Raw genomic sequence first — 17331 nt, 5'->3', positions numbered from 1 at the left:
CAGAAGTAATTCACAGCCTAGGAGGAAACTATGTGGCCCATCAAGTTGATGCTGGCATTTTGTAAAAGTCAGCCAGTTATTCTGTGGTTTCTCCCCATGTTAACCTTTCTTAAAAGACTTCAATTATTTGTGTAATTCCTTTTGAAATCTGCATTCCCACGGTGAATTCCAGATTATAACAATTTTTCTTTTAGCATCATCCCAAGTATTTTTTTGTTCCTGTTCTCTCTGGTTCTTAACATTTCTAGTTTCTCTTTATTCATTTGGTCCAGCTCCAATATGCTTCAAGTATCTCCATCAAATCCTCTCCCAGTTTTAATACCACTGCCACAAACTCCACTAGCCTGCAGGTCACCCTTGGACAAGGTGTAGCACTTGCTTAGCACATCTCCCCACTCCCCCCACCCCCGGGATCACTGTCACATGAAGCCACAGGAGCAGGTGGTGGATAGTTTTATGAGCAGCTGGTGCATATCACAAGTCCTGATTATGCGACCACAGACAATCTCTGAAGAGTATTGATAATGGCTGGGGTTACCTGTCTTGTAAAGACACTGCCCAGAAGAAGGCAACAGCAGCCCACTTTTGCAGAAAAATTTGCCAAGAACAATCATGGTGATGGATAGAGATCAGATTAAAGACAGGAGGAAGACCATGATTGCCTACTTCATAGGACACGGTACATAATGTTCATGATGCCACAAACTACCAGTTTTAACCTTGCTATATGCAAATCTACACTCTATGCTGACTGACAAAAAACTCACAGGGATTTTAGCTGGTGAATCTGTCAAAGTGTTCTGGCATTGAACCAAGAGCTTGCGGACTATCAGCAGGATTTGCTCTGGGCAAATCTGCTCACAGATCTTCTGCCATGTTGGAGTAGGCACAACATCTGCAAGCCCATTTACTTCAATGCACAAGGCCGCTTGGCTCAATCATTCAATTTTGAAGTGACATCTTTGCAAGTAGAGTTTAATTTTTCAAATATTAATTTAAAAAAATTAATTTCAAAATCTACTGTAATTAACTTGAAACAGTCTTTACGTGCTCTTCAAAATCTTGACAACTATACTGCAGGGAGTGCGTCACATGTGGGGGGGGGCAGTGGTGTTAGTCTACTTGTCAGGCAAAAGCGGCTTCTACCGTGCTGGTCATCGACTGGCTTGTTTGAAGGATGCAGCAACTCTTTCCCATTGTTTGCCTTGTGTGACACAGCGCCAGTGTCCAGTTTCAGGTGCCTCTCCTTTGTCGTTGGGTCACTCACTTTCACAGTGAGTCCCTGACCAGTGCTGAAGAACCATTGGGAAGGTATGCTGCAAATACAGGAGGCCTTACGTGTACTCTAAGCCAAGTATCTGTTTGCTGAATGTTCAGTTTTGTAGTTTATGTAACTTGGGGGGGGGGGGGACTTAGATGTTTGGTTGAATGTTTTACTGTTTGTAAATAAATGATGAATGTGCTTATTCGTAATTAGTATCTTCTGTCTCACTCACCAAACCCGTGAACCTGCTTCCTGGTAACAAATGGGGGAATCGATGTAGCAAGTGCAGGCACTCAGCTTGTACAGATACAACTGTGACTGTGGGCAACGATTAGAAATGCACATACTTCTGAATGCTGCTGCAGTTCCTGGCCTTCAATGACTTACTATAAACATTAGTGAGCAGCGTGTAAAGGATCCAACTGGTAGGAGGACATGTTGCAATGAGGATATTTGGACTCTGTAACAGGAAATGGATAGGCTGAGTGCATGGGCAAAAACCTGAAAAATAGCCTGTAATGCAATGCACTTTGGTAAAAGGAACCAAAATGCAGACTGATATCTAAATGGAAAGAAATTGCAAATGACTTAAGTATGCAGGGATCTTATGCATTAATCACTGAGTTCGCAGGCAAAATTGGAACTCCTATTTACTTGGTATAGTCCACAAACCAAGATGTCACATCCCTTGGAAGCTCCAAATAAATTCTCACAAAATTACTAAACCTTAACATTTCAAATTATGCACTTGGGTTAAAAAAAACTTATTCCAAAAAACTATAGTTTCTATAAATGACTATCAGACTTCTCCTCATTCACCAGAAGAAATAGACTTATAGAGGTGATTGTTCTTTCCACTCAGGGTAGGGGTTTCAGATGGCCTGATCTATGGTTGCATTTACCTGTTCTTCAAGATGTTGCATGAAGTAGTTGTTTTTGTGTGGAAAAGAAAACAAAGTTCATATTTGGAACACAAATATTACTTTGCACAATATATTTGTAGAAAGCAAAAACACTGGTATATACTATTGAGAGAATGGAGAAAAATACTTCTGCAATTGGCACTGAAAACAATTGTTCCTAATTCTGTTCTCTCTTTCTCTCTACATCACAAAATGGCTTTAACATCAGTAACATGAAAGCAATGGACTACACCACCTACCTTTAACAATCTGTTTGGCACATGCATTGTAAACTTGCTCCTGGGTTGTGTTCGGAGAAAAAACTTTGTCAAATACGAAAGGTTTTCCTTGCTGGAAGAGGAAAAAGAAGATTCACATTCCAAAACTCTTCTAAATCGACAGGTTTCAAATGAGCGATCGATTGTTTGAGACCACATCACCTAAATGGCTCTGGAATTGGTCCAAATGCACATGCGGCTGGAAAACTGGTAGCTATGCCCAAGATTACTCAGACAACAGGACTATATCCTAACTTCAACCCCAAAGAATGACAACAAATGTAAGGGAAGAGCATGGGCTTCAAGCTCAGAAATTAACACTTCCTACTAGTTTGGATTGCTCTTCTGCTGTTATTATTTAAAAATCTACCCAACAGCACCAGGGGGCTTTCAAAATCAGGTTTATTATATCAAACACTTCACCACCACAAGGACAGTAGGGATGGCCAATAAAAGCTGACCTTTTCAGCAATACCCACATCCCACAGAAACATCTGCACTTCAGACATGTAGCCATGGACTTGAAAGCAAAACAATCCAGATATCTAAAACCAAAGAAAACTTACAAATGCTGAAAATCTGAAATAAACAAAAAGAGTATGTCAGGTAATACCTAACCAGCTGTTACAGTGAATGGTTCCCTGGCATAATAAGATGGACTCTTGACCTCACAACCTCCCTCCTTATGATATTTAACCTTATTGTCTGTCCGCGTTTAACTGCTACACTTTATTCTGTATTCTGTTATTGTTTTACCTTGTTCTACGTCAAAGCACTGAGCAATGAATTGATCTGAACCATATGCAAGACAATCTTTTCACTGTACCTCAATACATTTGACAAAAATAAACCATTTCCAGTTCTAAAACAGACCTAAGCATTGAAGTCTGTGAACTTCATCAGACCCATCCTAATACTGAAGAACTGATTATGGACTTCAAGAGGAGGAAGCAGGGAAGTTACACACCATTCTTCATGGGAAGGGTCAGCACCTTCAACTTCCTGGGCATCAACAGCTCAGAGGATCTACTCTGCACCACAGCGGTTAGCACAACTCTTCACAGTACAGGTGACCCAGGTTCAATTCCTGCCGCTGACTGAAATACTCAGCAGGTCAGGCAGCGTACGTGCAGGATAAAAGAGTTGGTGCTTCACCCTGTAACGCTGTTGCTTTCTCTTCAGCTGCTGCTTGAGCTGCCATGATCCTGCTGTTTGCCTGAAAAGAGTTTGTACATTCTCCCCGTGACTGTGTGGGTTTCTTCCTACATTCCAAAGACGTACCGGTTGGTGGGTTATCTGGTTATTGTAAATTGTCCCGTGATTAGGCAGGGGTTTAATCAGGGGATTGGTGGGTGGTGCAGCTCAAAGGGCCACAGGGCTTATTCCATGCTGTATCTCAATAAATAAATTGGTACAATCAAGGAGGAGGCACCCCAGTGGCTACACATCATTAGGAGTTTGAGGAGATTTGGTATGTCACTGAAGACCCTACAGATGTACTGTGGGTGGGGGGAGCATTCCAGCTGGTCGCACCACCTCCTGGTATGGAGGCTGCATACTCAGCCAGCTCCATCATGGGCAAACCCTCCCCATCATCTAAAGATAGTGTGTGGCAGGTGGCATCCATCATTAAGGACCTTCACCATCCAGGACATGCCCCCCTCTCATCAGGGAGGAGGCACGTAAACCTGAAGACATAGGAGCAGAATTAAGCCGCTCAGCCCATCAAGTCTGCTGCACCGTTCCATCCTGGCTGATCTATTATCTCACTCAACCCCATTTTCCTGCCTTCTCCCCGTAACCATTGTCACCCTAACTAGCCAAGAACCTATCAAACTCTGATTTAATGGCTCAATGACCTGCCCTCCATAGCCATCCATAGCAACGAATTCCACAGATTCACCATCCTCTGGCTTAAGAAACTCCTCTTCACCTCTGTTCTAAATGGACGCCCCTCTGTTCTGAGGCTGCGCCCTCTCGTCCTAAACTCACCCAACTAGGAAACATCCTCTCTACATCCACTCTGTCTAGGCCTTTCAATATTCGATAGGTTTAAATGAGATTCCCACTCAGTCCCCTAAACTCCAGTGAGTACAGGCCCAGGGCTATCAAACACATGCCATACATTAACCCTTTCATTCCCTCTCAACCCCATTCTCCTTCCTTCTCCTGGTAACCTCTGACGCCCTGACTAACCCAGAACCTATCAACCTCCGCTTTAAAGACTCATACTCAGTGACTTAAAAACAGCTTCTTCCCTTCCACCAGCAGATTTCTGACCACTTCGTGAACACTACCACATTATCTGTCTTTTGCTATTTTTCTTTATAACTTACTGCTCACGTAGTTGCACTGTACTGCTGCCACAACTAACATTAATAATCACAAGCCAGATTCTGACAAAAGGTTATTGACCAGAACATTTACTCTTTTTCTTCATCTATGAATTTGCCAAGTAGCTCCAACACATTCTGTATTTTTTATATTTTGAGTATCACATATCATGTTCAACTTTTATTTCTTTGTATCTACAGTCAATCTCATATCATCCCTCAAACCAATAAAACAAGAGCCTAAAATTAAACAGAGGTGAAACCATTTGCGCCTCTGAAAGAATTGTGAACTTTAAACTCAAATGATTTACTTCTCCCTCCAGCTTTCCCCTGGGGATACAGTTCTAAATTCAGCCCGCTGTTGCGGCAGGATGCCTCCGAGCTGTTTGTGCTGTTGCATTGATCTGGGGAGCTGGAGGTCAAAATGGACGACCTCATGATGCATCTGGAATATGGCCTGAGTGCCTAGGAAGATCGTTTGTGTTTGGTAGCTTTCCCCTGATCCTGATAACTTTTAATCTTTTATAGATGCAACTCCACATTGCATTCTTGCTTTAAAAACAGATGCACGTCCTCATAAGAAATTATTTGCTTAAAAAATAATTAGATTAAAATTTTTTTTAAAAGATCACAGGAATAACCACCTGCACCATTACATGACTGCAAATTCCTATCTCCTCCTTAGAGATGGTGCACTACCCAATTAAAATGTAAATGTGTGGATGAAAGTTTAAGTATCAGGAAGGGATAATAAACCACAGGGTCCAAATGAGAAGCCCAGAGCTGCTGCTCTCCATGGGGTGGGGGGGGGGGGGGGGAGGGAGAAAAAAAAAGGCTATTAAGTAGGTCCGTCAGTATTTATACCACGAGGTACAGGGAGAAGCATCCGACTGAAAGCTGCATTGTTGAACCGTTTCCAGCCAATCTGCGATCCGCAGAATGCTGCAGTTGCCTGGTGACTCCCACACTGCACAATTGCTGGTTACCCGGGTCTCTCTATGGCTTGTTTACAGCTGCAAGACCATCCAAAGTATTCCAAATACAGCTCATCCACCCAAACATCATCATCTTTCATTAGCCTACCTACCATTCCTAATGACACAACTGCATGCCCACATTAAGTATTTCATTAGATATTTGCTATTAAAAATATTTTAGTGCATCATCCAGATGAGAGAGCACTTAGTAGGTTTATTCAAAAAATATTGAACACGCATTGCAGTGATATAAATTATTCCAGGCACATCATTTCGTCAGCCTGTGACACGAACAAAATATCAGTCAGCACCCTTTCTTAACCACCAGCTTCGTCAACATTTTCCACGCAGCCTCTTATAGAGAGCATTAGCGGACTACACGCTTCCATTGCCATCACAAGGGTTTGCAGAAGCCATGATGTACGAAAACAAACTAAACATGAACAGAGAGATTTCTGGCCCCTTTTTTTTGTATTCTGCTCCAAGTGAGGCGGGTTTACGTGGCGAAAAGTCCAGAGAGGAAGCAGGTAGCTTCTCGCAACCTTACAGATTAACATACTGGGGGCCCAAGGCACCGCAACAATAATTACTTCTTAAGCGTAGGCCAGCTGAGACCCAGCTTTGATCAAAGTACAAGTATGAAATAAAAATTTGGTAATTAAATGCAAAGCATTTAAATAGATCACAACTGCTTCTCATTAACACATCGAGGCATACTAATTGCTACTTGCCTATTTGGCAGCTACAGCTGCTACCTTTAGTACAGGGTTTTAAGCAACATAATTCTGAAAGGTAGTTACTGATCAAATCTGAAAAATGGATAAGACCAGGACTTGAATATGGCAAATATTATTTGCAGATGTTGCCCAACTGCAATGGAGAAGGTTACATAGTTGATTTGGATAAACGGGGTACAATGATGAATTGACAGACACATCACATCCAGTTACAAGGTTTCAACCCAAAGTATCGCCAACTCCTTTCCTCCCACAGTTACTTCTGAATCTGCTGAGTTCCTCCATTGGATTGTTTATTGTCACAGATTCCTGTATCGAAGTTCCCAATGACTATAAAACAGATGAATCTGATTGCAGAAACACAGAATTGTACTCTAGAGCTGGGGATCACTGTCTGAAATTAAGGATTCACTGATTTAACTCAGACAATAGGTTCCTGTGGGTTGAGTATCATTGGATCTTCTTCCCTCAAAGGGTGGCAGTTTTAAAGAAGGAATTAAATAGATTCTTGGTAAGCTTGGTGAAACCTTGCCAAGGATAGGCAGGAATAGAGAGTAGATAAACCATGATCTTATTAAATGGCAGAACAGTCTTTGGCCTCACCATTTCTCCATCTTCATATTCTTCAATCCAAATTTGTTTTGCTTGAAGGATATTTAAACAATGTCTACCTGACTGTAACACAGAAGCAAATGTACAGAAGCAGGCCATTTGATGGCTTTCATCTGCTCTACTATTCAAAAAGATCCAAGCTGCTCACTTTACCTTAAGCTCCATTTCCTGCCCTTTCCCTATATCTTTAATGCCTTAATATTCAAAAATCTATTAAATTCTGAGCAACACACACAAAATGCTGAAGGAACTCAGTAGGTCAGGCAGCATCTATAGAAATGAATAAACAGTTAATCCTTCAGGCTGAGACTCTTCATCAGGATGAAATTCTGTCTTGATATAATCAGCCTACGAGTCTCGACAGTCTACTTAAATAAAAGAATTCTAAAAATTAATTCCATCCAATTCAATAAAGGTATTCTTATCTCAGTTCTGAGTGCCTGTTATCCTTCTCATAAAACTTGATACCCTGGTGATACTGCACCAAGGGAAGCATCCTCCCCTGCATCCACCTCGTCAAGCAAAGAACGGATATTGTAAAACAATAGGAAAAAAGAGAACAAGAAAAAGCAAATTACATAAAAGTCTGCTTGGTTATAGATACACCCTAACGGCTGCACCACTGTCTGGTACAGTGGGGCGGGGGGGGGGGGGGGGGCACTGCTACTGACCAGGATCAAAATAAGCTGCAGAGAGTTGTAAACTTAGCTTGGTTACAGTATGTGCACTAGCCTCTGTAGCACCCAGGACATCTTCAAGAAGCGATGACTCAAAAAGGCAGCATCCATCATTAAGGACACCCATAAGCCAGGTCATGCCTTCTTCTTCTCATTGTTACCATCAGGCAGGAGGCACAGGAGTCTGAAGACACACACTCAACAATTCAAGACCAGCCTCCTCCCCTCTGCCATCCGATTTCTAAATGGACATTGAACCTATGACTACCTCACTACTTTTTTAATTTCCGTTTTTGCACCATTTACTTAATTTAACTACTTAATAAAAACATGCTGACAGTAATTCAGTTTTTTTCCTACTATTACGCTTTGCATTGTACTGCTACCGCAAAGACAACACATTTCACAACATATACCGGTGATATTAAACCCGACTCTGATAATGGAAAACCAAAGTTCAAACTCCAAAGCAAATTTTACTATCAAAGTACATATATGTCACCATATACAATGCCAAGATTCATCTTCTTGTGGGCATAATAAATCTGTGGAACAATACCCATAACAGAGTCAATGAGAGACCGCTCAACTAGGGTGTTGAACCAGAGTGAAGACAATAAAATGTGCAAATAGAAAAAGAAAAAATAATAAAATAAAATACAAAACGTAATGAAGTGTCCTTGAAAGTGAAGGGTAGTACACCTGGGGGTGTGAGTCCTGAGACTCCTGTACCTTCTTTCAGATGGCAGCAGCAAGAAGAGAACATGTCCTGGGTGGTGGGGGTATCTGATAGTGAATGCTGTTTTTCTATGACAACTCTTCATGTAGCTGTGCTCAATGGTGGGGAGGGTTTTCTCGGTGACATACTGGACCGCTTCCACTACTTTTTGTAGGATTTTCCACTCAAGGGTATTGATAACCAATCACAAACATAACAAATGACTTTAAATTTTAGCCAAATATCCACAGGGCTGAAAATATGTCAAAAATATTTGAAAATCAGTGTGGTTCAGTAAGTTACTTCCACTTGGGAATAGGGTAAGAACGGAGGCGATTTTCAAAAAGTAACATCAGAATTATCTTTACAAACAGAACTCAGCAGATATCTCACTTAAAAATAGGCCTCCTGTTTCGTTAAATCAGGTTGATAAGAACATTCTGAGGGGGTAGGCTTGTCCAGTCAGTGAATAAGATCCTTTGTTTCATCTTCCTTGCAACCATATACTCCAATTTCATCAATCTCAACTCTGAACATCCTCAATGATCCAACATCTGTATCTCAGAGATGAAGGATTCCAAACATTTACAAACTTGTGTCAAGAAATTTCTCATCTCAATGATAAATGGCTGATCCTTTGTGCTGCATTTACAGAACCTAGTTTAGCTACTCCGTCAAACACCCGCAGAATTTTGTATGCTCAATGCAATCAGTTCTCATTCTGCTAAACTCCAGTGATACTGCCTTGACGTGCCAGATGTGAATACCCTGCTGGAGAGAAGAGCTAATTGATCAATGCTTAAAGAAAGCAGATGGTTGGTGATTCTTCACATACTCTGAATGTTCTCATGAGGTGGTCTACACAGAAGGTGAGACATATAAATGCTAACACTCAAAAAAAAAATGCACAAATGCTTCACCAGAAATTACAAATTGCACCCACAATGAGGTAAATAATAAATATTTATTTACTTCTGTAAGCTAATAATGGGATTAATAATGTTGGGAGTTACACAATAAAGTGCGCTGATTGGGATGTCTCGATGTACATGTGATAAATAAATAAATCTGAATCTTAAAGCATTCTGCATCTTTGGAAAAGGAGAAGGTTGGTGTCCACAGGTCAGTGTGCTGGCCATTTTATTCAAATGATCATGTTAACTCATTACCCACCCCCCCCCCCCCACCGTGTTTCTGTGTAGAACTGGGGAGGTTGAAATAGTCTTCAGTCTTTGACAGCTGGGCCTGGATGAACTAATAGCATCTCTTGAATTAACATGAAAGTGATCATGGTGAGGGAGGAGAGGAAGGAGCTCAACATGCTTATATCATTATCTGGCCAAAGTCTATCTGTGAGAAACATCACTATTAGTTTTATCCTGACATATATTTTGAAGAAACAGAGCTGCTTCTTGGTGTAAACATAATGACTGCACGTTTTCCAATGGCCAGATTGAAGTGGGAGGGGAGGTGGTTGAATGACAGCAGAAGAAAGGGATTGATTGATGAGGTAGTGGGAGAGCATTGGGAAAGAAAAGGTGGGGCCAAGTAATGGAAGTGGTGGTGAGGATGGAGAATTGGAGAGGCAGCTCATTTCCTGTACTCCTCAGTTTCCTTAATATCCAGAAATCTTCTAATATGTTTGATCTCTATAGTCAAAGAGACTTCTCATCTCAAATCCATATGACTTAAGTCTTAATAAGACCATAAGATATAGGAGCAGAATTAGGCCATTTGGCCCATCGAGTCTGCTCTGTCATTTCATCATGGCTGATCCATTTTCCCTCTCAGCCCTATTCCCCTGCCTTCTTCAAGTATCCCCTCATGCCCTGACTAATCAAGAATCTATCAACTTCTGCCTTAAATGTACCGAATGACTTGGCTTCCCCAGCCACCTGCAGCAATGAATTCCACAGATTCACCACTCTCTGGCTATAGAAATTCCTCCATCCTAACAAACATCCCTCACTTCTGAGGATGTGTCCTCTGGTTCTTGGCTCCTTAGTCAGGAAGGAAACATCCTCATGCAATCTTGCATGAATTTTGCAAATGTCATTGAAATCTCCATTCATTCTTCTCAACTCAAGACAACACAAGCCCTGGTCTATTCAACCTGTCATCTATGCTACACCTACATATTAGAACATAGAACATAGAATAGTACAGCACAGTACAGGCCCTTCGGTCCACAATGTTGTGCCGACCCTCAAACCCTGCCTCCCATATAAGCCCCCACCTTAGATTCCTCCATATACATGTCTAGCAGTCTCTTAAACTTCACTAGTGTATCTGCCTCCACCACTGACTCAGGCAGTGTATTCCACGCACCAACCACTCTCTGAGTAAAACACCTTCCTCTAATATCCCCCTTGAACTTCCCACCCCTTACCTTAAAGCCATGTCCTCTTGTATTGAGCAGTGGTGCCCTGGGGAAGAGGCGCTGGCTATCCACTCTAGCTATTCCTCTTATTATCTTGTACACCTCTATCATGTCGCCTCTCACCCTCCTTCTCTCCAAAGAGTAAAGCCCTAGCTCCCTTAATCTCTGATCATAATGCATACTTTCTAAACCAGGCAGCATCCTGGTAAATCTCCTCTGTACCCTTTCCAATGCTTCCACATCCTTCCTATAGTGAGATGACCAGAACTGGACACAATACTCCAAGTGTGGCCTAACCAGAGTTTTATAGAGCTACATCATTACATCACGACTCTTAAACTCTATCCCTCGACTTATGAAAGCTAACACCCCATAAGCTTTCTTAACTACCCTATCCACCTGTGAGGCAACTTTCAGGGATCTGTGGACATGTACCCCGAGATCCCTCTACTCCTCCACACTACCAAGTATCCTGCCATTTACTTTGTACTCTGCCTTGGAGTTTGTCCTTCCAAAGTGTTCCACCTCACACTTCTCCGGGTTGAACTCCATCTGCCACTTCTCAGCCCACTTCTGCATCCTATCAATGTCTCTCTGCAATCTTTGACAATCCTCTACACTATCTACAACACCATCAACCTTTGTATCGTCTGCAAACTTGCCAACCCACCCTTCTACCCCCACATCCAGGTCGTTAGTAAAAATCACTAAAAGTAGAGGTCCCAGAACAGATCCTTGTGGGACACCACTAGTCACAATCCTCCAATCTGAATATACTCCCTCCACCATGACCCTCTGCCTTCTGTAGGCAAGCCAATTCTGAATCCACCTGGCCAAACTTCCCTGGATCCCATGCCTCCTAACTTTCTGATTGGCTTTCCGTAGCTTGTGTACAAGCACGCCATGGACACTTTTAATCTAAATGGTTCACAAAACAGAAAAGAATCTGCGATATTCTTACCTACTAACTCAGCATGTCCTCCAAGAGGACAACAACCTTGTCCTGGATTAGAGGCTTGCATGCCCATGAAAGCGATGTTGGCTGGAGTCAGGGCTTTATGCTTGGCTCTTGGTAGGATCACCCATGCCAAACAGGTCAAAGGGTAGAGGCCAGACTACCGTGGTCCACTGGTCTTCCAAGTTTGGGGGTTCAGTTCAGGGCTAACAACCCTAACTGGTAAAACTAAATTGTTACAAAAACAGCAATGAAGCATTCCTTTACATCTCAGTGTGACAGTATTCCTGAGTCTCCACCTGGGACTTGCATGACTGACAGTAAACCGACAGGAATCTACTGACATGATGAAGCTACTGAACACCACCAGAGAAGGAGGATCTTCATTGTTTTCCTAAATCCCAGCAGCATAACAAGTGGTAAGTTACTTAGCACATCCACATTCCCTTAAAACATTTTCATGTCCTCATCCCAAATCACAATCCTACCTTGTTTAGATTTGCCAGCAAAGTTGGAAACATGGCATTTGGTTCCCTCAGGCTAACCTCTGGTGAATTTTCTAAGCAGGTGTGCCCAAGCACCAATCCCTCTCTTATTTCCCCAATCTCAGTCTGAGAAATATCTTCGTCTTCCATCTGAGGAAGGTGAATCACCCCAATCCTGTGCCTTAACCTGCCATGAGCCCTGCTGGCCTTGCACCTGTATTGTTTCACTGTTGTCTTGTTTAGAGTCATTAAGCCCTTGCGCTTTCTGCTAAATATTGTCAAGTTTATTTTCACTGGAACGGGTTTTCAGCGTACTGTAATTATTTAAAGTGGACTCCCAATTAGTGCGTACCTCGGGGTCCTTGAGTGTGTTTCGAGAAAGATTAGTCTTGCGGTGTCGTTCGGTCAAGCCACAAAAGTTCAGTTGGATTTCCGATGAATTAACTCATTTCTGTCTCAACGTGGGAGTTTGTCATTCCTCCACAGCTGGGTATAGTTGTCTGTCAGTGCACACCATGACACTAACTCTTCTAATCAATCTTTTGTATGGGATTTAATGGATTTAATTAAAATCTAAATACACCTCATCTACTAATTCTCACCTATTTATTTTTGTCACATGCTCAAAGAGCTCCAGAAAGTCAGTCAGACATGATTTTCTTTGGCGTGGATGTGGTGAGGACCTACAAGTACCTGGGTGCACACCTGGACGAAAGACTTGAGTGAAGCACCTGCACAGAGGCTGTGTACAAGAAGGACCACAATCACCTCTACTTCCTGAGGAGACTGAGGTCCTTTGGAATATGCAGGCCTCTCCTTTAGAGGTTCTGCCAGTCTGCTGTCGCCAGTACAATCTCCTATGCGGTGGTGTGCTGGGGCAATGGTATCAACACCACTGGTGATGCCAACAGGCCCAATAAACTGATTAGAAAGGCTGGCTCTGTTATAGGAGTCATACTGGACACACTGGAGGCTGTGGTAAAACAAAGAACCCTATGGAAAATCCTGGCAATTCTGGACAATGTTTCTCACCCTCTGTATGCCACCTTGGCTGAACAGAGGAGTACTTTCAGTAATAGACTAAGACAACTGCGCTGCTCCAAATTGTGCTCTATGAGGTCGTTCTTACCCTCAGCCATTAGGCTCTATGAGTCAACCTCTGGATAGGGAAGTGATGACCCTCCTTCTGTTTGACTGTTACATAACTTATTTTTTTATTTATTCTTCTCACTTCTTCTGATATTATATTTCTGTGAACTTGTAATGCTACTGCGACACTGTAATTTCCTTTGGGATCAATAAAGTATCTATCTTGACAAGCCTATGCTAATATTAGCTCAATACTGCGACTCTTTTCAATGCATTATTGATACCACCATTTTCCCCTACTATTGACATTAATCAAGTAGGTCAATAGTTCGTAGTTGTCTCAATCCCTCCGTTAAAAGGCACAGCCAAATTTGTTTCCCTCGCTTCCATGGGAAAAATTCCAAATCAATAGAATTTTGAAAGGTGAGAAGAAAATCAATCACCATTTCTATAGCCTCATTCAAAATCCTGAGGCATGGACCACTGAACCCTTGGGATAGATTGGCTTTTAATTTCACTAACTTCTCTTAAGTTTCTTTTAAAATTTGTGCTCATTTTCTGCAGTTCTTCATTCTCACTAGATGTTAGTAGAGTCCTGATGAAGGGCCTTGGCCAGAAACATCAACTGTTTACGGTTTTCCATGGATGCTGCCTGGCCTGCTGAGTTCCTCCAGCATTCTGTGTGTTGATTCAGATGTTAGTAGCTGTTTCACACCTACAAAGCAGCAACTTGATCTCCCTGTCATTTGCTTCACTGTTACAAATCTCCCAACTCTATAAAGGGACCCATATATGGGATAGTGAATCTCCTTTTTGACAAATCTACAGAAGGTCTTACAGGTCATTTATTTGTTTCCTGCCTATTTACACTCATATTCCATCTTTCCTGGTCCTCCTTTGTCACGTCCATCTTTTATCAATACCCTGGTCCTCCGCTGTCAAGTTCGAAGATGCAATCAATCCTCAGGATTAGTTCCATTACTGGCAACCCTGTAAGCTTCTTCCTTGGTTTTGATGCTAGCTTTAATTTTCCTTGTAACATAACAGCCTCGTTAGGATTCATTCTCCCACTGAGTGATATAATCAGAGAGATTATTCTTCAGAGGAATTTAAATCCATAAAACATAGACCATCTGGCCTATCGAGTCTGCTCCACCATTCAATCTTGGCTGATTTATTATCCCTCTCAACACCATTCTCCTGCCTTCTCCTCATAATCTTTGAGGCCCTGGCTAATAAGAACCTATCAACTTCCACTTTAAATATACCTAATTGGCCACCACAGAATTAGCTGAAACAGGAGATCCATTTGGCATCAGCAAGGTGAATAGATTCAGGCTGAATAATGTTAAGATCAGAGAGAAAACCTATCAACCTCCACTTTAAATTACTCGGCCTCCATAGCCATCTGTGGCAATGAATTCCACAGATTCACCACCCTAGCTGAAAAAATTCCCTCCTCATCGGCATTCTAAAGGGACACCTTTCTATTCAAGGTGACGCCCTCTGGTCCTAGACTCCCCCACTATATTTTACCCTACTATAGGAAATCCATGTTACTTAATGTAACAGAGCTTTGAAAAGAACTCAGTGCACAGCCCTATCCTGCCAAACAATTGGAGAAATTCACACTTTAAATCTGATTCATGCTAGATATACTTATACACGGAGCAAAATGTCATTCAAAGCAGAGCTGTATGTGTTTTTTTTTTGTTTGAACTAAAATCTCTCAAGGATTTGTTTAAAAAGTATTTTGATGCTTTTGCGACTATGGGTCAAGAAATCAGGATAGGATGTGAGCCAATTAGGACTGAGATGAAGAAACATTTCTTCATTCAGAGGGATGTAAATCCTTGCAATTCTCCACCACTGAGAATAGCGAGTACTCTACTTCGTAAATTGGACTTCTTTGACATCTGTAATCTAGAGATATGAGGATCACTCAAGAAAATGGATTTGAATAATTATCATGCTACTAAATGGTAGGACTGCTTTAAACAGATAAAGTCCTGCTCCTATCACCCAATGTTCTTATCAATGCACAACATAACAGTTCCCTTGAGGAAAGATTCGAAAATGTTACATACTCTGTCTGTTTCAGATACATGAATATGTGTTAATGATCTTCTTTCTCCCAAAATTTTTCAGGATGCAATTATCCTGCAAATATGGGGTGCAGGATTATTCACAGGTCATTCCAAAAGAATGTAAGGGGTGAAAGTTTTTCTGGGACCTGGGGACATATCAAAAACATTACAAAACTGACAAATAGCCCAAGCATCATTACAGTTATCCCACTTACACATCAAAGGTTGTCCTGCAAATCCTCCAAACATAAAGGAACACATCAGAAAACATTAATCCTCCTTTAGCTTTTAGTAAGCCAGCTTAACTATTATATTATAGATGGCTTTGCTTGGTTCCCAAGAATTTTAACCCAAAACAGAAAATGCACTGAATAATTGAACATACCTCAGTAACATCAATATTATTATGCTTTTGTAACCAATTCACCTGAAACTTAAATGGAAAATTTGCAAATACGGCACTGACTATAGCGAGTCAAAGTCTTGGTATCTTGAGGTGAGCGACTCATCTCCTGAATTCCTCCTTTTTTTTGTTTTTCTTTAAATCCATTCACAGAACATACTGCATGCAGTGCTATTAAGTTATTGCTTGATTATTCCTTTCTAACTTAAAAGGCCAAAACTCAATCTCTACACAAACTACATCCCAATCGAGACTTCAGGTGACTGTACTTCATAACGTTTTTCCCTGCCATGCACCTCAGGATGATACATTATCTCCAAACCTCACGACAATATCCACCAGTTGAATCTTTCTTCTTCTTGCAATTGGTATTAAATATCACCACTAGCATTGATTAATTCTCAGTCCTTCCAGAGCAGACCAGCCATACAACTTTATCAAACCTGTTGCCACTCTCCTAGATCAGGGGCTCCCAACCTGGGGTGCAAAGACCCCTTGCTTAATGGAATTGGTTCATGGGATAATGAAAGGTTGGGAACCCTCTGTCCTAGATGTTCTGTAAAGCATTCATTAGGTTCAGCTGAAAGCACAAAGCAACACAGTGATGGAATGCACTTTGATGCCCAAGACTTGTTTCATACAAAAGTAAGTAACCAGCTAGATTGCCACAGCAGGCGCTACCTTAATCACTTACTCCCAACAGCACTAACAAACAAAGGCATATACATCCTCCATAAAGGCCCAAGTTTCTTTGATTGGAACATCCCAAACCCAATACCCTCTTCTCCTAGAACAATGGCAACAGATCCACTGAGCACAGCCTACAAGACTTAAAGATATAGGAGCAGAAATAGGCCAGCTCCACCACTCCATCATAGAACATAGATACTTACAGCACATTCAAGGCCCTTCGGCCACAATATTGTGCTGACCAGCTGTGTACATACATCTATTGATGCTTCTGGACATATCTTCAGTGATGTTCCTGGAATCATCTGGTGTTTCGGGTCTTTCAACATCATACAACCTCCTCCAGGTGACCCAGCCGGGGCTGATCAGACCCCAGCTTGTGTCCAGATGGCTAGCTACTTATGACTCCATGGCTCCCCTCTTTTGAGCCACAGCCATCTTGAGGCCCTCTCTGCCGCATTGGTGGTACTGCGGATGGCTCTCCTCTTCCTCTCTCCCTCGATGCCCAAAATGCTGAAGGCTCTAACTAAAGAATGGGCTACAAATCCCCTACAACCAACCTCCACTGGGTGACACCTCGCTCTTCATCCAGCCTGCTGACAGTTGCTGACCAGTCCTGCGTACTTGGAGAGCTTCCTTTCAAAGGCCTCCATATAACCTACTCTAGAAATTCCTATAATTTCCCTGCCATACAAGCCCTCTATTTTTCTAAGCTCCATGTACCTATCCAAGAGTCTCTTAAAA

The 17331-nt window shown here is 41.9% G+C and overlaps 1 protein-coding gene across 2 annotated transcripts in view; it reads right to left on the bottom strand.

Annotated features, from left to right (window-relative positions):
• The window catches only part of LOC140197964 (kinesin heavy chain), a 146255-nt gene that overhangs the window by 88348 nt on the left and 40576 nt on the right, over positions 1-17331 (bottom strand). For both annotated transcript variants that reach the window (XM_072258641.1, XM_072258643.1), the window contains exon 2: positions 2427-2517. In XM_072258641.1, the coding sequence (XP_072114742.1) occupies positions 2427-2517 (91 nt within the window). The remainder of the gene's footprint in view (positions 1-2426; positions 2518-17331) is intronic.

The sequence above is a fragment of the Mobula birostris genome, chromosome 5 (assembly GCF_030028105.1).
Source record: "Mobula birostris isolate sMobBir1 chromosome 5, sMobBir1.hap1, whole genome shotgun sequence".
In the NCBI taxonomy this organism is placed as follows: Eukaryota; Metazoa; Chordata; class Chondrichthyes; order Myliobatiformes; family Myliobatidae; genus Mobula; species Mobula birostris.
Note: the sequence above shows the minus strand (reverse complement) of the source record. Positions and strands in the feature narration are given on the sequence as shown.